This window comes from Mauremys mutica, chromosome 2 (assembly GCF_020497125.1).
Source record: "Mauremys mutica isolate MM-2020 ecotype Southern chromosome 2, ASM2049712v1, whole genome shotgun sequence".
NCBI classification, from domain to species: Eukaryota; Metazoa; Chordata; order Testudines; family Geoemydidae; genus Mauremys; species Mauremys mutica.
Window position 1 is genome coordinate 268,071,408 of NC_059073.1, and position 22,391 is coordinate 268,093,798.

Below are 22,391 nucleotides of genomic sequence, written 5' to 3' on the forward strand. Positions count from 1 at the left end.
TGCCTCATTATTATGTCACTGCAGATCCACAGTTCACACACCCTTGTGTTTGAGTTTAAACCTTAGTGGGGAAAACAAATTGAACCTCATATTTTCATATTGCAAGTGTGCTTAGCGCAACTATTGTTAAAGCCTTATGAAATTCTACATGTTCACTCACATAAGGTTAATGATTTTTTTAAAAAACCAAGTAAAATCTTAAATCTACTCATCACTATAAGGAGTTCATTTTCAGGTTTTTATACCTAGGCAGATACATCTTTAGGACAAATTTTCCTAGGCTGCTTTATAAAGGCTTTATGTTCCCCTATAGTCAAGATGATTATTGGGTGTCTTGCCTTTTGTTTAAAAAAAATTATTTTTAACGCTATAACACATCTACAAATTCCGGTTAAATTTAATTTTAGATTTTTTGTTCTGTTTATCTTGTGATAAAAGTAAATTTTCTCCCAGATGCATCATACCAGATGTCCATTTCTACAGATAACATAACATTCCAGTTGTACTTGTCTACTATGAAATCTCTGTACTCTCTGTTGAGTGTAAAAATGGCTAGACCTCTTCTTCACGATGCTTTGCTTTTGCATTTGTAAGTGTGCAACCTAAAACTTGGGTTTTTAAATTCAACTTCCTGGATAGTTGTAATTTTATATAAATTTATATTGGACTTTCCTAATGGCCTAAGAAACCCAGTTTAGAAAAAGAGAAAAAAAACCTCACGAATTTGGGATATATTTTAGTGTGAAGATGACATTTTTACCACTATGCTAGTGTACAAAGTAATATTTTTTCCAACAATAAATTTTGAAGGGACAGCAAGAAATGTGATGACATTTTACCAGAGCTGTTCTTGCTTTTGCTAAGTTATTTATATTTGCAACTGATAACATTTTGGTGAACATTTGCTCTGTCCATTCTAGTTAGATTTTTTGTATTTTTCACCATCGTTGTGTATTGGGTATTTAATGTTGTTTAATCAGAACCTGTGTGTTCCATATGTAGTTTGAGAGTTTGATGAACTTTGGACATTACTAGAATACATTCAACTTGGGGAAACAGGATGGCTGGATGGATTTTACGTCTATTATTTTCTCTGTGCCCATGTAACTGATTCAGTTATCCATGCTACGTATGTCTCAGCCAACTTGTCAGTAGAAATGTGCATTGCTTAGGTGACCCGGGAGAATCAATACCCCCCTGCTGCTGAAAGATACTAAACCTATTTAGTTCTTAGGGAGTAAAATTGGTCATCATATTATTTATGAAGGAACTGTGCAAACATATGGCAGGCTCCAGTAGTACCCGGGAAAGGTCCAAAGAAAAGATACTTCCAAAATTTTAAAGGAGAAAAGAAACTGGACACACAATAGTCAGAACACAGAGTGAGAGTGGCAAGGAAGCTGAAGGAGAAGATGAGATTTCCGCCCCCGCCCCCCACACAAATGAAAAAAAAGCTTTACTGACTTGACAGCCCCTTATAATCATCAGCACAAGACGATTTGATTCTCACATCCAGTCACCCTCAACTTAATTTTTAAGGGGTTGCACCAAGGACAGCATGGACTGACCCTTCGAATCATTACCTGATTATCTTCCATTTGAAGCTAAGCTTTGTAAGCTTCAAGTTAATCTTTTATAGGATTCCAAAGACAAAGCCAGGAAATGGCTAAGTTACTGAATGAGGGCAGAATCCATGTCTCCCTCTACAGCTGCTGTCTCCAAATATGATCAAATTATACTTAATGATACTGAAATTAATGAGGCATTTAGAAATTACCCTACTGATTTGTGTAATTCAAATTCTCAAGCTTCTCTTGATAACATCAGCAGCTTTCTTGACAAGTTGGAGCTTCCTTTCTATCTCATGTGCAATGCTGAGTAAGCATTCTAGAGTCAAGTTATCCAAGGGATGACAAGCAGCAAGCGCAATAATAAACACAAAAAAGGCAATTAACTGGGCAAGTACTCTAGTCAAGGATAATTGCTCAGAGCAGCATTCTTAACTGAAACACGGAACTGCAGCTTCAAAGTTTTGGTTGTTTTGGGGTTTGTTTTTTGGGAGGTGGGGAGCTGGTAAAATTAAAAGGGAAAAAACAATCCATCGTTACATTGTACTGTATACTTGAATATATGCTGTAATGAAAATCCCTTCCTAAATACAGATCGGCCTTACTATGACCTGGGAAGTTGGTACAGGAATGGCAGGAACCTGCTCATGTGCCACAAAGTTTCTGTTGCCTCCCTATGGAATAGGGGTTAGCCTTCCATTTTTCCTAGCAACAGCCCGTTGGTGGTAAGCAGTGTTTTTAGTGTAATGTGCCAGTCTTTTTAAGGTTCTCTGGCATGAAAAAAGTGTGGTCTCCTCACCCACCACGATCTGATGGCCTATGTCAGGTACAGATGTGCCATGGTGCGGAAAAGTATTGCCAGGACAAAAGATATTAAGGAGGCCGTGTCCTTCTCAATAAGCATCTGCCCTTCCCCACTTCCTGCTGCAAATTGGGTGGAGATCAGTGTTAAATGAAGTGGGGGGGTGGGGGCGGCTGCTGCACTTACAGCCACAGTCGAGAAGTCTCAAAGGAAACAGAAGGAGCTAGGATTTAAAATTAGAGCATTTGAGCCCCCCTGCATAATCTGTAAGAGGGTAAGAGGCATCTACTCTTACCCTTGGATCGTACGTGATCCATCATGAGCACACAGTATCTGGAGCCGGTAAAAAGACCACTTGGTGGTTGGCAAACCCAGCTTCCCCTGCATCAGAGCAAGTTGTACAAACCTGAGCTTATACAGCCACCAAGCTACAAGGCCTCATGCTCTCCCCCACACTTCAAACCAAGACAAGCACAGCATTCTCCCCAGCAGTGTCAATCTCTGCAGTTTAGACATTTTATTGCATGCCTAAGAGCCAGCCAGTGGAGCAGGTGGAGTACTCCTCACGCTCAAGCTACCAGGTGAGTTCACAGGCACCATTGATCCCTTTGGGAACACAGAACCAAAATCCAGAGTCTGGCTCTGATGGTGCCACCCAGGGGCTAAAAATAGTCAGTTAATGGCCAAATGCAGTATGCAAATAGAAGCTAGTCAGGTCAGGAAGCAGCTTTCCAGCATGGGCCTGAATGTCCTTTTCTTGACTTAAAAAACCCCCATCACCTGTGTGTTACTGCTAGGCAGGAACTTTGCACACTTTTAATCCATTAACTATTATCTCCCACTGTATGTTCATGAGTTTAGCTGGAGCCCATCCAAGCTCCCATCTTCTTTTGGCTGTAAGTGCTTCAGAACAATAAAAAATGATATATTGTTGCAACGAATGTTCTTTTCAGTTTTATATCTGATTTATTTGATTCCAGTTTTGCCTGCTGGAAGCTAAAGAGAGTACTGGCTATTCAGATGACGAGACTACCATATTGATTGCTAAACTCCTTGGACTCTTTTTTGGTATTTAAATACAAGTTAGCCATTTGTTAAGGATGGGGGCTCAATGGTATGATGAATTGGCACTTTCTCTGGTCTCCACATCGGTTTCTGCAAATTAAAGCTTTCATTAAAAATATATACTTGTGCATATAGCCCTTCAGATTGTGCAAACTCTCCAAATAAAACCCAACTGAGTGCTTCCTTCTAGAGTTTGTAGACAGAGGAATAATGGTTTCACACATTTGAACATCCATTCTAATCTCAATAGATTATTCATCCTGAAGTCTAATTACGAACACTTTGAAAGTCCACATTTACTCTTTCACTGCCAATCATTGTTACAGCAGTATCTTGTTCTACTTTAGGATTGCAGGTAGAGCTAGAACAGGGCAGTTTTTCCCCCAGGTTAAGAAAATACAGGTTAGTTCGTCAGGCTCTTCACTGGAACAATTCACAGACATTTTTTTAAAAATAGAAGCCTCACTTTTCCCCTAATATACTGATAACCCAATGGTGATGTTTCAATATATATTAGTGTTTTATATATGAAACACCAGGAGCAGTTTCATCATTACCCAAATATGGAGAACCCATGCCATACACAGAGGAGAACAGACTTCCCTTAGGGTAGTGGGCTGTACAGGGACAGTCCGGTTTATTAGATCTGACTCGAAGGGCCCAGAACATAATCTGCCACTCCCTAAATATTAAGGTTCATGGATCAAGGAGACAAATAGCTAGGGAAATCCATTGGCAGCACAGAGATGAAGGTAGCTCAAAGGTGAATTTTAAACAGAAGCATTTTCATTTAATGGCAGTGTTCAAGTTCTTAAAATACATAAAACATGAGGATATTTAAAAAAAATCCATGCAGGAGTGCCACACATTGTACGGCAACAATTATAGCAGGCAAGGTAGAGAAATGGGCTCTTTCAGGTCCATGATATCTCTCCTCTTTGGAACCATTCTCTGAATAGACAGGTTAATTATTTCATCAACTATGCACTCTATATGGCCAAGTGTACTTCGTTAGAGTCTACACCACACCTGCAGAACCAGGCAGAGAGAATACATGTTGTGATGCCACAAAAGGGGGCTACATTAACAAGATTAAAACCATGTTAGATGTTCTCTGAGAAGTATTTTTTGGAGTCCATATTTTCAGGACTGACGTACAATGAGAATAACGGCATGTGCAAATGATCAGTTAGAAATCTATGAAATTACGGCAGTAACATGTGCAAATAAGTTAGCTGCAAAAATTAATTGCATGCCTGTTTAGCTATGTGGGTCTGAGAATCTAGAACATAATTTTCCCCTCTAACCAAAGAGTACATTCCGAAATAAGCATTATGATCATTCCAGTATTAAAGTCCAGCCATTTTCACTGCATACCTGCTAAAACTAATGGTTAGAGGGGTTTTTTTTCACCACAGGAAAATGGTGTTTGTAGCACCTCTCTCCAGTAACTCAAAAATGGCTAAAGTGATTGATTTCCTTTCACTTTCACCTCAGATTTGAGGTAAAATTTTGAAACTCACCTAAGTGGTTTAGAAACTTAAGTCCCATTTTCAAAAGTGACTGAGACCTTTGGCTTTTACATCTCAATAGGACTCGATATCCTAAGTCACTTTTGAAAATTTTAACCTACGCATGGACAACTTCAGCCCAAAAGGTGACTCTCTCAGAAAAGTACGTTTGAAAACAGAAAACTATCATGAAAAATAGTTAGCAGTCTTTGCATAGCGGGTACAAACTCCATGTTACAACTAATTCAGGGTCTCACCCTGAAATCTTTACTTTGTCCTTATCGAAGGTGCAGTGGAATTTTGCATGAGCAAGGACTAATTAAAAAGTAGGCTCTGCCCCTTCAAGCAGCTCTGCACACGGGCCACTGTGCCTTTCTGGAGCTCCACATCTTCAATGGATAGCTAAAGAGGTATAGCAGTCTGTTCGCAAATTGCTATGTGCAAGCTCAGGGCTCAAGAATGGACTTCAGAATATGGCTCCAAACCAGAAAAAATGTAAACTCTTGCAATTTAGATTAGAAATCTAAAAACCAAATTACTTAGGCCAATTACCAAATTATCAGATAAGATAGATGGGTTAAGTCACCAAAGTTGGATTTCAATTTTTGCTATAATGTCAAAACAAAATCGTAGAATCTCTGATCTTTGGCTGACTGTTTTGGTTTTCTGAAAGATTCTCTTTTCATGCTTGATTTATAGATAGCTTGGGAAACTAGAACTAGAGAGTTTGTTCTTGTCTCCATGTCCACTTTACATATAGGTTTCTGCTTAACATTTTAAGTATTAGTATTGTATTTACTAAATCTAGATTAAAAGCTATTTCAAGCCTAAATGAATTATGCACTAAAAGTTAATATATTGAATGAGCAATGGTGTTTTCCTTCAGGTGATGAGAAGCCACTCTAGTCCACAGCAGTCTTGAAATACTCAATGTTGTTTCCAGACTAGTATGTTTGAACTCTGAGTGATGTGATCCCTGACTGCAAGCAGTCTTTTGAATGCTTTAGGGACTACGGAGCTAAATGTTATAAGCTAATGAACATATGAAGAATGAAACTCCTGGAATAATCTTTTTTGTTTGTAGTACATTATTTATAACGATTGGGTCCAGATTTTTCTCAGTTACACTGGCTTAAATCCAGACTAGTTTTGTCAAAAGGAGTTTATTTGGGTCTCTGCTAGTGTAACTGAGATCAAAGTTTGGCCTGATTGTGAGTGTTGTATAAGTGGCCTTATACTCTCTACATGTCAGCAAGGAGGGATTTTCTCTATTTCATTTCTTGTTCAGGTTTATTGTAAATTATGATACACAGTAAAACATAAATAAAAAATACAAGCCAGTTGTCACTCTCCACGCTGTCTTAACTTGTATGAACTATGAAGAGTGACTGCAATTCAAGCCTCAATAGTATTAGAATATCAGCAATAACCCCTACATCTGTATGCTCAAAGTTCAGGGCCTGACCTTTAAGGAAAGATAAATAGATATCCATTTTCATTTAGAAAAGCCAACAAACATTCTGCATTGACTGAAACATATTACTGACCTTCTCTTCTGACTTTATTAAGCAGCTAATGCTTATGAAAGATCAGGTTATTTGAAAATGCCAAAATGGCAATAAATATTAAGAAATCATAATTATGGAGGCAAGTACTACAGGGCTGTCCTAGTATGTCATTTTACTTGACAAAGCTCACACAATATGTAAAAACACAGCTTTAATAAAGGTCTCTCTCTTTATGTTGAGGAGTCAATTCACCCATACATCATCATCTAGAATACACTGATTAAATCAGAAGTGAATTTCAAGTTGAAGCCTTAAATATGTGCATGCTTTAATGTACCCACAAGGAATTTTTAATCAAACTATGTTATTTGGTGAAATAACTGCTGTGTGTTAGCAGCAAAGAACATGTATTTGTTATATTTCTATAAAACCTCTTACTACAATGTCTTTCATTTGAAATAATCAAAGACAATGTCCCTATTTCACTCATTTATAATAAAACTACTTGGGGGTATACTTAAGCACTTTGCTTCACTTGTTGCTCCACATTTACGTTCTGAGACTAATCAAATGAAAATCAAGATGGGAAGATGCATCTTTCTACAGGGGAGATTGACGAAAAAATAATGAGGAATCCTTTCTGTATGCATGCATTCTATCCTAGGTTAGCATGCATAAAATAAAGTATGCTAAATTATTGTGCATGTCTGTTTATAATTTGACTTGTGCTGTCTTTACATAGCAATTCTTCTTATAAAAGCAATCTATTAGAAATAAAACTGACCACCTCTGATATGTGTTTTAGGTTGTGTTTTTAAAGTCTGATCTTAGAGGCATTTTTTGTCAGATCAAGTTACATTGATTAAGTATGGGTACTCATACTTTTCATTTTATCTGAAAAGTCATTAAAACAGGATTCACTAGTACAGGGGGTGTCAAACATTTTTATAGCATGGACCATGTTCCTAGACAGATAGCCTTGTGGATCGCCAGCCTTTCCCATCTTGTGGTCCACATCTCCCCTCCCATTCACGATCTCAGCATTTACAGCAACTGCTTACATGTCTAAATTATATTAAGAAAATGTTTACAATATTTCTTGCTGTCTCTACTGTAGTATGATTAGGTGGAACGCCAGGGGAAAAGTTAGCATAATGTGATCAACCAGCTCTCTGCATAGGGTGACCAGATGTCCAGATTGTATAAGGACAGTCCCGATTTTTGGGTCTTTTTCTTATATAGGCTCCTATTATCCCCACCCCCGTCCCAATTTTTCACACTTGCTGTCTGGTCACCCTATCTCTGCAGGGCACCAGGAAGTGAGCTACATCCCACAGTTTGAGAATCTCTGCTGTAGCAAATTAAAAGCTGATGTTCCTGCTTTCTTTTTTCAACACCTTGGGCATCAAGATTGCTTTGTGACAAAATAATTATTTCCTCCAGCCAATATTTATGTTATCATAATTATTGTTAATGTTCTACAAGCTATGGTGAAACATACATATTTTCACCCCTGGCTGAGAAAATTAGATGTTTGAATATTATGTCCCAGTGATATTTTCAGAGGCTTCCTATTTATCCATTCCATTAAAGAACGAAAAATCAGTGTAGCGACTGGGGGCATTTTTGTAAGTACAGCAATTCCTTACTCAGCCAACAACAACATTTTTCCAACCAAGTTGTCTTAAGCTGATGGCCTCAAGTATTTCTGAAGGAGCATCAACAACAGAAGCAAACTGTCAATTCAGCCTTATGTCACCCAAGTTTGTAGAGCTTAAAATTCAGTAACCAGAAACAAGCAATCTGGTAGTTCATAAGAAGTTCACAGAAAAGAGGCCATAATTTTAGAAAGAAAATTGCTATCCTGGTAATTATGAAGCCAAAGTAAATCTCTACCATTCAACATACTCTGTCATCAGCTCCTTTTAAGAAAATCATTCTTATTAATTAACAAAAATCAAACATGAAACAAATAACCTCTCACATGAAGGCAAAGTTTAACAGAATGGGTAAATATAGCATATTCTGTCACAATGGTAGGCTGTTTGCTATATAATTTACAATGTCATTTCTTCATACAGAATGCAGTGCACCCTGTCTTGAACTCATTTGCTTTAACCTCAAAGACTTTGGCATGCATTGTCATTTAAAAACTCATAATTTGCCAACAGTTACAACACAGTGGCATCTGAGACACATTAGTTCCTATTTTAAGTATAATGAAATAACTCATATTTAAAAAATGACTGGGTGGTAACTATTTGCAAATACTGACTTTTAATGGTGACTGCAGTACACGAGCTATATACCGTATTGTCCCGAGTATAGGCCGCACTTTTTTCCCCTAATTTAAGTCTTTAAATTAGGGGTGCGGCCTATAATCAGGAACTTAAAAAAAAACCCAATAAAAATACTTAAAATCCCAGCCGCGGCCGGGAATCAGAGCACTCTGGGCTGCCCGTGGCGGCGGGGAGACCAGAGCGCTTTAAATCCCAGCCGCGGCGGGGAATCAGAGCGCTCTGGGCTGCCCACCGCGGCGGGGAGCCCAGAGCCTTTTAAATCCCAGCGCGGTGGGGAATCAGAGGGCTCTGGGCTGCCCGCCGCGGCGGGGAGCCCAGAGCCCTTTAAATCCCCGCCGCGGCGGGGACTCAGAGGGCTCTGGGCTGCCCGCCGGGGCGGGGAGCCCAGAGCCTTTTAAATCCCAGCCGCGGCGGGGACTCAGAGGGCTCTGGGCTGCCCCCCACGGCGGGGAGCCCAGAGCCTTTTAAATCCCAGCCGCGGCGGGGACTCCGTGGGATCTGGGCGCGCCGCCGCGGCGGGCAGCCCGGAGCCCTCTGATTCCCCGCCGCGGCTGGGATTGAAAGCGCTCTGGGCTCCCCGCCGCGGCAGACAGCCCAGAGCTCTCTGAGTCCCCGCCGCGGCTGGGATTTAAAGGGCTCTGGGCTCCCCGCCGCAGCGGGCAGCCTAGAGCCCTCTGAGTCCCGGCCGCGGCTGGGATTTAAAGGGCTCTGGGCTCCCCGCCGCGGCGGGCAGCCCAGAGCGCTCTGATTCCCCGCCGCGGCTGGGATTTAAAGAGCTCTGGGCTCCCCGCCGCAGCGGGCAGCCTAGAGCCCTCTGAGTCCCGGCCGCGGCTGGGATTTAAAGGGCTCTGGGCTCCTCGCCGTGGCGGGCAGCCCAGAGCGCTCTGATTCCCCGCCGCGGCTGGGATTTAAAGAGCTCTGGGCTCCCCGCCGCGGCGGGCAGCCTAGAGCCCTCTGAGTCCCGGCCGCGGCTGGGATTTAAAGGGCTCTGGGCTCCCCGCCGCGGCGGGCAGCCCAGAGCGCTCTGATTCCCCGCCGCGGCTGGGATTTAAAGAGCTCTGGGCTCCCCGCCGCAGCGGGCAGCCTAGAGCCCTCTGAGTCCCGGCCGCGGCTGAGATTTTCTTTAAGTTAAAAAAAGTTAAAAATTTAATTTTTTTAAAATAGCACCAAACTTTAAGGGTGCGGCTTATAATCAGGAGCGGCCTATACTCGGAACAATACGGTAATTTATATAGCTCTAAACTTGCAGACTGGGCATCTCGAAATGACCTCGCCCATACCCATAATGCTAAGCAGCAAGGCACGTTCCATTCTTCTAGATGGGATTGTGACTTGTGCTGGGTCAGTTCACTTCATGGCCATCCTCAGTCAGCAACATGCCAAGTCTTGGATAACTTTCCACACCGCCAACACAGACCGTCGCTGATCCATATCGGCTACAGCTCCCAGTTGTCAAGAGTTCCAAAAAAGCAGTGAAACTTCCAAAAGGCTGAATGGGAAAAATACAGGGAAGCGCTGGAAAAGAGTGTGGTGACAATACCAGCCTGGCATACCTCAGTAAATGAGACCTACTGTCGCTTCTGTGGTGCTATCTACAAAGCAGCCTACAGAGCCATCCCACATGGCTGCCGCCTGGTCTACATCTCCTGTCTCAACACGGAGAGCGTTGCCCTTCTCAAACAGTATGAGGCATCTGGTGACCCAGATGTCGCTGACCATCTGACCGAATCATTGGACACTGCTCGCCGAGCCAGATGGGAGGAGATGACTGAGAGGATGAGCTTTACCCGCTCCAGCCGCAAGTGTTGGAGTCTGCTCCAACGCTTTGGAGCAGCGAAGCAGCCACCTGCACTCAGCCGACCCTCAGTGACACCCGACCAGGTAGCTGGACACCTACTTAAAGTGGCCAGAGCACTTTGGAGAAACAGGTGTGAAGATAAGTGAGGAACGAATGGTGTATGTTTAAACGTGTACACCAGATCAGAAGCTGCCCAGAACTATTTCCTGGAACAGAGCTGGAACAGACACTGGATAGCATCAAGTGTGGAACAGCTGCAGGCTATGACAACATATCTCCAGAATTCCTGAAAAACCTTGGCCCCTGTGCTCGGCTTTGTCTTGTGAAATTCTTCACAAGGGTCAGCAGTGAAGGTAGGCTACCAAAGATATGGCGCACCGCAAAAATCATTGGCCTTCTCAAGCCTGGAAAGGATCCACGTCAAGCATCAAGCTATCATCCCAAATCATTATTGTCAGAGTGCTTCAAGGCACTGGAGTGCTTGGTCCTACAGCGCATATTACCCTATGGGGAGAGAATTTTGAGCCCTGACCAAGCCGGCTTTCGCCGAGGCCATACACGCGCTGACCACATTTGTTGAAAATGGCTTCCAGAGAAACTTGAAAACAAGCGCTGTTTTCATTGACCTAACAGCAGCGTACGATACGGTAAGGCACAGTGGCCTGATCATGAAGTTATCACGGGTCCTGATACCTTGGGTCACAAGCGTCATTGAACTGTTCCTCCGTGATAGGCAGTTCAGAGTCAATATGGGGGAGAAGATGAGTGCTTGGAGATGATAGGGCTCTGTGCTTTCTCCAACCCTGTTCAATCTTTATATCAATGACCTGCCAACAATGGAGTCATGAAAGTTAATTTACGCAGACGACATCTGTTGCAGTACCCTGTCCTGGATGTTTCAGGAGCTGATGCCACCTTAAACCAGGACATGACAAAGTTAGCTGACTTGTAAGACTTGGTGCCTCTAGTCAAGTGTCCTAAAAACAGTCTCCAGTTTGTTCCATCTTCATCACACCAGCACAACCTGAGAACTGAATATTTATCTGAATGGTCAGAAGGTGAAGCATGAAGTAGAGCCAGTCTATCTAGGTTGACTTTAGACCACACACAGAGTTACCATGCCCACCTGAAGATGACAGCAGCTAACATTAAGAAGTGCAATAATCTTCTTAGCAAACTGGCAGATTCGTCATGGGGGGGCTCGTGTTCCAAATTTGTGGATGTCAGGTCTTGCCACCTCATATTCGGTGATGGAGTACTGCACACCAGTTTGGAGCTGATCATCACACACCAAACTGGTGGATATGCAGTTACATGCCGCCATGCGTATCATGTCTGGCACCCTGCATCTAAGTGCACTCCCATGGCTTCCAGTTCTGAGCAATATTGCCCCTCCTCGTATCAGATGAGAGGTTGCCACTGGCAAGTTACTGGAGAAACTATGCGCCAACTCAAGCCTGCCACTGCACAATGACCTTTTTAACCACCAGCTGCATGTTTGCCATCATGTCACCCGTTATGGTCTCATCCACCATGCCAGGATGTTAGGGCAGAAACACTCTTGCAAGAGGAATGGATATCTGTTATAATTCCCAACCAGTCCCTCGTCGCTGACCCCACAATCTGCCCGCCTGGTTTTGACCTGCCCTGTCGCCAATAGTCCCTGTTGAACAGGTTCCAGACTGGGCAAGGTCTCTGTGCAACCAACCAGTATCACTGGGGCCTTTGTGACAGCCCTTTGTGCAGCTGCGGCACAACACCGACAGTGATGCACATTGTCGATGAATGCCTGCTGACTAGGTTCAGCGGAGGCCTAGAAGAACTGCATCATGCCACTGAAGATGTCATTGCTTGGCTAGATGGCTATGCACACGCTAAATAAATACATAAATAAATAAATCTCTAAAAATGCAGTGTTGCTGTAGCCGTGTCAGTTCCAGGTTATGTGAGAGACAAGATGGTGTGTGTGTGTGTGTGTGTGTGTGTGTGTGTGTGTGTGTGTGTGTGTGTGTATGTGTGTTTTAAAGCTCAAAAGCTTGTCTCTCTCACCTAGAGAAGTTGGTCTAATAAAAGATATTGCCTCATCCACCCTGTTGCTCTATATGCACATGAATATATACAGAATATATACCAAACACGTTACAATACAAGCATGTGCACACACGCACACAAATACAGTATTGTTTCTCTCCCCTAAAACGTGATTACTGTCAAACTCAAATTACAGTATCCTAAGGCTCAGCATGAGAAATATCAGCAGTTATATCAGTCAGTGATCTAGACTGAATAGCTCACAACCCTGCAGAGTAAGAAACAACAGCTTTATATCATTAGAAAGAGGAAATTCCCAGATTTTCAACTGGATGTGCAAAACTTATTTCTAGTGAAGGCAGAGCTGAGACATTAGACTTAAGTCATGAAGTTTTTAGATACAGACTATAGTAATTTTTCCTCTCCCACTGGGCCCATTTCAATAGGACTTACAGTAACTAAGGCACCTGGCCTTTAAAGGTTGGAAGGTACAAAAATATGTTCCAATAAAATGTTTTAGTACTCTTTAAAATGTTTCAAAAATAACTTTCCGTAAAATATGCCGTATATACAGACTGCATGATGGTTTGCTGTGGCATTTTATTTGGGATAACTTACATAATTTGCACATGGCTTCATCACTCATGAGTAGTATGACCTTACCGAACTCAAGCCAACAGATTGTTTATACTACACTAGGCTTTCATGGAGAGAGAGAGAGAGAGAGAGAAATATACACATATTACACTATATATACACATCCTCAATATAAATTACTTCAGAAGCATGTTCCTTACCTTTTCTCAGTTGTATATTAAGTCTCTTCCCTATCTTTTTGGTGTTATAACCACTGTTTGTAGTGGAGGTAAGAACTTTTTGAGGTGATGGAGACAGGCCCGATGGTGGTTTCCCTGATGAATTCACACTATGAGGTAGCTGTGAGTAAGAGTCTGTTTGATCTGTCTGGTTACTCATTCTAGATATTCTTTGTAATGTGTGAAGTCCAGCATTGTTAATACTCTTGTTGTCGATATATTGGGAATCAGGGCTAAACCGGTTGGAGTAGTACGTGTTCTTCTCACTTTGGGATAAGTGTTCATACTGCTCTTTATTTGCTGCAGGAACCACATGGAACCAAATGATGGGCGTACGCATGGCTTGACGAAACATATGTTGTGCTCTAGGTTTCGGAATGAATACAAAATTAACAAATTAAGACTGGCAGACTACAAAACATTACAAGCATAATTACTGATGTTAATTAAGCAACATGAGCTGACAGACATACTGCTGAAACAAATGAAAAAAACATGAATTTGTTTATTAGTATACCATGACTGCTTTTTGCTAAGGTTTATTTCCACAGGGCCACACAGTACAGCTGAAAAATACTTAAAAACTAAATATATATTAAATATATGTTAAAGTTCTGTACACGCTGCATATCGCAGCAGCAACTTTAACCATAAATTGACGCAGAATAATTATCTTTTTTCTATGAGGCTTATTAAACAATTAACAGTATCTGTAAATACAATAATTGCAATGGTGACAGAAACTAAATATGGTTTTCATTGCCATTTCTTCCAACACAAAATGGAGCGGTTTTCTGTGTTTTTTCCCCACACTGTCCTATTCATATGTCCCTGAAGTAGTCCACAGGGTGCTGCCCAGTCCCTCCTTCAAGACCTTCTTTTTCTGAAATGTCTACAATAAATTGCTCAGCTGATAATAGACAGTCAACATTTAATTGGAATAAAAATACATTTATGCACCCCTTTATGTGTTTGTTGTCTTAGGTCCCAGTCTTGCAAAAACTTAAGCACATACTTAATTTCCTGCCCATTAGTAGCCTCACTCAGTTCAATGTCTTGTCTTTTCATTGACACCAATGGGTTTTTGATCATTGCCTTAGAACACGAGCTCTACAGGACACAGATTTTTTTTAACCATACTTCTGCACAATGGTGTCCCGATCCGGGTTAGGACTAATAGAAACTAATGCATTACAAATAACAATGAATGCACAACTGTCAGTTTAAGACATCATTCCTTTAGTTGACAATATATTACGTACTGAAAGGAAATTTACTTCTAAAAAAATCTAATGATACATTCCTCAGAAATATATATATTCTGCCCTCTCCTCTTCCCCCGCCCCCCGTTATAAATATTTACTTTCTTTTCTACATTTTTGACCTGTTTTCATTTTTTTTTTTAATCTTCTTGATTTAACATTCCGGCCTTCCATCAAATCCCAGTCTCCTACAAGGCAAGTATTTATAACTTCACAAATTTCTACAGGGAACCTTCAGCTACTTTGTTTACAGTGTCTTTAGGTTTCTCACACACAAAATCACAAGTGTTTTAAAATGTTTAACATACAGGACTCCATGTTGCCCTCAAATACGCAGCTTGCAATACTGTAAATGTATAAAAACAAGAACCATGGCTGATTTTTCAAGATAAAACCAGGCTCTGTTTGTCATTTGCTGAAGAAAAAAATGGGCCCATAATCTTTAAGAAACAAGGCATAATTTATCTGAAAACTGAAAAGTCACATATATTCTGATGGCAGTAATTATCCTGTAGTTTTGTAGCTTGACTAATTAAAAGAAATATGCTCTAAAACTGTAGACTATTTTTTCCTCTATAAAAAAGAGGTTAGACAATTTGTTTTTAAATGCTTTATTTCCTCAAATTACTGCAATATGCAGTGGTTAAAGGTTAAAAAAAGCAATAATTGTACAGTAAATGCACTTACTGTTCAAATCTCCTATTGCGAAGGTCTCCGTCGTTAATCCTGACAATACAATCATTCTCGTGAAAAAGGTTTTCTTGTTCAGCTTTTCCACCTTTCTCCAGTCGTTTTACTAATAACCCCAGGGTTCTGGAACATTAAGATTACAAATGATTACACATCTAATATTTCCTCAGTACATAATGTCCACCTGATTTAATATGCTTTCATGATAATCATTAAGCCTACCCTCTGCGTAAAGCAGTACTACTGAACTAAAGAAACAGCTGTTCTGGAGCAGGATATCAAAGTTCCAAATCACTTATAAACATTACCTGCATTAGGATCCACCCTTACATGAGAAACAGGGCATTACATTTTTGAAATAAGGATATACAACACTGTCTACATTTAAAATTCAAGCAGGGCAGCCAGTACGTCTCAGTTGACATCACAGTGTAGGTTGATGCAAGAAGCCTGGATTTGTGACTCTTGCATGTTTGGCTCCAGGCAGCAACACGAAGGCAACTGAAGGAGGGCACAGCAAGTTTAATTCACACTTCAACGCTTCCAGTTAATAGAGAAATCCTCAGCCATTACTACTATTACTGTATGGGTGAAAACTGATGCTATACTAGCTAAAAGACAAACCTAGAATGAAGGGATAAGTAGAAGATTTAGGAACTTCAACTTGGGGTTTACATCCTGAGTAAACCAATTGAAAAAAAACCCTGAAAATAAAACAACATTCTCTGATTTCTTTGAGGAATCCATAATTGTTACTTGTAAAATAGTAAGGGGGATTTTTAAGTAGCCAGTTTACCCTGAAGTATCCAGGTCAAACCTAGTCTAGGTCACTAGAGATGAAAAATAATTACCATTTGATGACCTCTGTGCAATGAGCTGGTTACCTCTGTCTAGTCTTTATTGCAAAAGGGGCCAAGCCACCCTTACTGGCATTCTCAAAGAGGCAGAGGTGAACGAACATCCAGGCTGAAACTATCCTCTCATTATTAAAGGTGCCCCTTCAGGTCAGGGTTGTGACATTTTGACAGGGCAATGAGTAAGCAGACTGAGTCAGTGTTCAGGACTGACAACCCAGCATATTTCACACACGTTACATTTACATTTAAAAAAAAAAAATCACCACCTTAACTTCAGCATGACAAAGGGACAGGACCATATATGCCAGTGGTTCTCAACCTGCATCCTGCAGGCCACTTGCGGCCCAATCAGCACACGGTTGCAGCCCATGTGACATCCTCAGGGCCATATAGGTAGTACATATATTGTATGGATGTGGCCCACATAACACAGAGAGCTGCATACGCGGCCCACGGTGGTAAATTTGGTTGAGAACCACTGATATATGCACTGTTCAAGCAGAATGCATACCTAGAAGCAAATGAGGAAGTACATTGATATTTAATGAGACTTCTCTCATGCTTAAAGTTATATACACAGTAGAGTACCTTGCTGAATCAGGCACAAATGCAAAAGAAATGTCTTTAACTTAGCTTTCCATGTATAAGTTCTTCACATACAGACACCCCACACAAACAAAACCATCTCCCCTTATAAACTAATCATACTATGTCTCCTAAAAGCTGAACAGAAAGAGAGAAAAAGAGTATTATTTATGTTTCTATTTTTAAATACTCTGGAGGTGTTAAGATGCTACTGTGCGGGGTGGAGGGGGAATGACACAGGCACACAGATAATGGGGATAGTATGTATTTATCAGTAGAAAACAGGTGACACAAAAACAGCAAACTATCAAACAAGTGATTAAAATTCAGTTCATGCTATTCTGCCAAGAAGCCATATAGAATACCCCCTAAATTCCTAACATAATTCAGGTGCATCAGTGTCAAAGTTCCCAGGAGAACTGCCCCTCTAGCCATCACATGGCTTCAGGTGGAATCATGTGGTTCTCCACTCTCAAACTAGGACCCTGGAGCAGTTCCCTAGAACTAACCCTACAGTCTGACTTTGGCTTAAACCCTACAGTTCTGTTCCCTCCAAGAGCAAGGACAGTGGTCAATACAGTGACCAGACTCCTTAAAGCAACTATTTACTTAGAACAAAATCATTTCAGTGAAAACATATCTTAAAAACAATAAAACAGACTGTACACGTGTTTAGCTCTTCCTTTAGGCTTACCACTGTCTGGTCTGGGAAGGCCCACTTTTCTTTAGACTCCCTCTACAGAGTGTCTGTCTGTCTTGCTCTTTCTGTCTCTCCCTCTCGCAGTCTACCTATCTCCCTAGACAGCTTCCCACAAGTGAGCAACACCTTAGTGTTCTTTTCATCTCCAGGCTCCTAGCTTTGGTAAAACAAGGCCTGCAAATTGTTGGGTAAGAGAGACTGGATCCTTGAAGCTAAGATTGCCCCATTGTCTTTCAACTGTGTTCTGGGGTATCCGTATCTAGTTCTACTGAGTTGCTTTCCTCATTGGTCTTCCTACAGCCCCAATCAAATTAGATTATATAGGCAATTCTAATACACTACCACAGTTATACAGTAACTTTATCTCACCTCCTAGGTCAAACACAATGTTCATAAAATTATTAGAGCTCAGTATTTGTAATGACTGCACAGCAATTCCATGTCTGTCACAATCAGTAAAACAGAAAACTCTTTAATAATAGCTCTGATTACATCTATTTTTCTTCGGTTTCGTTGGAAAATGTCTTGATCACATCACTGGGACTTTAAAATTATAGTGTGTAATTACAAAATAAAATTTTACTAGGATGTTCGGTCTCTTAGTTGGGGAAAAGCACTAAAAACAACATTCATAACTGTTGATTACACAAAATACTTTTATTCCTCTAAGCAAAATATAAAGTAATGCTAAAACTGTTTGCATGCATTTATTACATAATTACAGTTTCCATGCAGCCTAAACTATAGTTAAGGCTGTAAAACAACCAATCCATTTTCACTCATTAAGCTTTCTGAAATTATCTCAGGGAGATGAAACTTTCCACCATTCTGTCTGTCAGCCCAAAAGTGGGGTTCTGGGAAAAGGCATCATTTTTGTTGTTACTCCCTTGGGTTTTTTTTTACTGAAGTCTGACAAAAAAGAAACCATTCCACCATGTTCAACTTGTTTGAATAGAGTAAAAAAACCAAAACATTTTTGATGAAATTCACCCTGTGTAGAGGTACACCATGAAGTCCCAATATAGGGCTGAAGTAGGATGTAAGTGGTGCTAGCCCCTACAATGGATGTCCATACACTTTATCGTTGCATTTTGGTTGGGCCAATACTGCTGAAAATCCCAATCTAAATTCTGAGCCCTGATGCATCTGCAATTCAGATTGTAACACAGTTGCATGGCCCAGCCACACCTGTTGAAGCCAAAATCAATCCCTCTCCCTGTTCACACAGCACAGATTGGTGGGTGACAGTAGGGAAATACTGACCATACACAGTACCTCCCTTTACGTTATACAAGGAATTCTCTCTTCTCAACCATCTCTTCCCCACTCACAGCTTCAAAAAGGAGCCATCAAGAGTGGCTATACCCTACATCCCACATAGTGATCGGGGAGGAGGAAGAAACAGATACCAGCAATTCACATTCCTTCACCCCCAAAGGGAAAAAAAAACATTTACCTTTTCTTATAAAATAAGAAACTCTTATTAATAAATTCTTTGGGAATCTATCTTTTTTCAACCCCAACCCCAGCAACACTTTTGCATGGGCTCAACTTGCACATTTGCCTGGGCTCAAGGTCCATGTATAAATCAGGATGTGGGCATACATATACCTATATACAATCAAAAGGCAAACAAGATGTGCTTTGCTGAGGCAGAAGATCCTCGCTTTCTATTCTAATTAAAAAGTAAAGCCCTACAATATATAATGGCAAATATAATACTTCACTTTAGTGTAATGGTGACACTACAACCTATTCAAACTCTCATAGCTAACCCAGAACACTTGAGCTATTTATAGATTTCTTTTTATTTTGAGATTAGTTATCTATTAATATGACATTGCTATTGTTATCCTTTCTAGTGAAGTTGTATTAATCTACTGCTAATATAGGACATCTTATTTTCTGCATGATTCATTGTTTCTGAAACCTATCCACATAAGCTCTCAAATCTAATAAAAACCTTATTAATCCTAACCACAGGTAAAATAATGTAATATAGAAATAAACTACATGTCAAAATTGCAATTACTCTCATTAAACAAAGCTTACAAGTTCTATTAATGCAGGAATGCTCAGCTCAGATGCAGCATCAGGCGTTCATGGAGATCTTGCTTTTTACCCAATATTAGAGCTGGATGGACTAAGGAATGTACAGCTGAAGTGGCATAATAAGCAATTAGAGCTATGTGGAGAACAGAAATTCTATTCTGTGAAGGATTATCAGATTGCAAAATTTGTTTTCATTTCATTTAGGAACAAAACTTGAAAATCTCTAAATACTCCACAAAAGAAAATGTTTTAAAAAATGTTTGGGGCCAATCAAAATGTTTACATTCAATTTTGTCTTTTTAAAAATTTTAGCATATATAGTACAAAATTTAAAAAAAAAATCAAAACAAATTCATTTCAAAAGGAAAAATTGGAATGTTTCAGCACTGTCAGAACTCCCCCCCCCCCTTTTTTTTCCTCTCAGAAACAAAATGTTGGTGAAATTGATGAGATTTTGCAAAGCATTTCGGTTTATATAGAACAGTATATGCCAATGGAATATGGTTCCATGCATTTTTTTTTCCAAGCAGCTCTACTAGTGATCAAAAAGAGGGTGACTAGCCTTAGTCAAATTTAAACCCAGCATCCTCCTGGTTTCTAATCCACTGCTGTAAGCACTAAAGATCACATCTGTATCTCCCGTTTTTACATACCCACATAGGCACCTGAAAACCAATTATAATTGGGCTGGCATCTAGAGGAAAAACAAACATGAAATGCCAGTGCCATTTTAGGGAGTTCTTTTAAAGAACATATACATGTATGGTATATGCCTATCTTGGAAAAGGCATCATGTTAGAAAACATCTTAATTAACCAGTTTTAACTAATGTGATTTTAAGCAAAAAGGCAAATCATTTTTTAAAATATATTTTTAAACCCTAGGTGGCTAACTATGACCAGATAACATGTTTTTAAACATTACTAGTCCTTGTCTATGCTACTACCTCACATTAGAAAACAGGCTAACTCACACATTTTAAACAACATTATACATTTTCTCAGTGTAGACAAGGCCTTAGCCTAGGAACTCTCTGAGACTGGGACTGAATTTCTTATAAGCTCTGCAAAGAACTCTGCAAACCTATGACCCAGTAGAAATTACAATAATAATGATGTATGAAAATTGCTCTCCATGCTGTGTTTTACACCAGCTTAATTTTAACTGATGGGGGGCGGGGGGAGCAGAAAAGGCAAACCACTGAGATCTTCTGTCTTTACACTTGTTTAGATATATAATTAGGAATTTAACTGCTTTGATTATATTAACACTTGCACCACTATATTTCCACAAGGTTCATTAGTCTAATTATACAATTAAAATAAACTCAGCCACACATGTTAACATTTCACTTCTAAGTATAAATTACAATGAATAATAAAACTGGAAATAAGCACAAATGTTTTACTGACATCTAAATTGTCTGAGTTAGTCTGAGTTCTTCTCTGAAAATGTGAACTCCCCACAATTGCCACCCAGCTGTATGGAAATGATCATAATTTATCTTAATAAAAGCTGACAGTGTAAACACCATGGGCGTAATAAGAACATTACACTGAATATGCCAGAATATGGTTCACCTATCACTGCCCATTGCACATATGCGCTGAAATTATTCACCTGTTAACTGTGATCCAGTTGCAATTGAATCAACTGAGACACAAATGAAAATAGTCAACTAAAACTGTTTAAAGAAAGTAACCAACACACAAGGCAATGACTAGAGTAAAAGTATTTCTATAAAACAACTACCAATTCTGAAACAAAAGAATAACAGGGTCATTGGTACACACAAAACTGTGCAGTGATGAAAATTGACACATAATATTGGCACTAGAACATAAAAGCAATACCATCATACTAGAAAGTGAGGCCTTATCCAGTCAATTAAATGGTCATAGCTGACAGGCCCAAAAGAAGACACAACCCAAACCCTTCCTACAACATTAAAATATTTGATTGCCCCACCCTAGTGGTGTTATAATAGTGCTCAACACTTTCATTCTAGAGACTCAAGCTTGATTTCCAATCTTGGACTCTCAGTTCTCAGATTGGCTGGGGTGATGAGGTTCCATACGATCTTTGGGAGAAGAAGGTGAGACAAGGAATGCCTTGGGTTACTCAACAGCAGTCCATCTGGATGAAGAAGAAATGGGATTGACTGGCACCAAAGGGAGGCTCTTCCAGTCATTTATGTCTTTGAGAATTAAGGCTACAGTGCAGGGCCTTGAGGATGGAGAATCAATGAGAAGAATAAACGGGGAGGATTTTCAATGCTCCAGTGGAGACACAAAACACACCCATATGGCTGCAAAAATAAAGTCTGGCATAAAGGAATTTCAGTACAAACAATGGCTACCAGATGTTGCTTCAGTTTTCTTTGTATCTTAAACAACTAAAGCAGCAAAACAAAGGAGTAAACTTTACTGAAAAAATGGCAACAAATTTTCAAGTGATTTATTAACCTTTGGAACATAAAAGGGACTTAACACACATTGGAAATGAAAAAAATATGATAGAAAAGAGCACTGTGGAAGAGAAAAATCAATCACAATTCTTCAGTATGGGAACTGTATGTATGCCAATGTCTAACTTCACATCAATGCGGAGATTATTTACACAACAAAATCTGTCAAAGTAATATTAAGGCTGTAATTTAAGATGACAAAAGTAAGGAAATTCATGGTTCAGTCGGTGCTATTTTATCCCTTCTTCAGAAGTTCCCAAAATACCTTGCAGGACCCAGATACATAAAGATTACAGTAAATACAGACCGTTATACTACCTTATAAGACAGACTTTGATTTATATTGTCTAAATTTATGGACGATAAATGGGATGTTGGTG

General features: G+C 40.1%; 1 protein-coding gene across 10 annotated transcripts in view; it reads right to left on the reverse strand.

The window, feature by feature from the left end:
* The window catches only part of PARD3 (par-3 family cell polarity regulator), a 648,875-nt gene that overhangs the window by 251,314 nt on the left and 375,170 nt on the right, over positions 1 to 22,391 (reverse strand). For all 10 annotated transcript variants that reach the window (XM_045004634.1, XM_045004629.1, XM_045004631.1 and 7 more), the window contains 2 exons: positions 15,348 to 15,473; positions 13,381 to 13,763 (listed from right to left, as the gene is read on the reverse strand). In XM_045004634.1, coding sequence (XP_044860569.1) covers positions 13,381 to 13,763; positions 15,348 to 15,473 — 509 coding nt within the window. The remainder of the gene's footprint in view (positions 1 to 13,380; positions 13,764 to 15,347; positions 15,474 to 22,391) is intronic.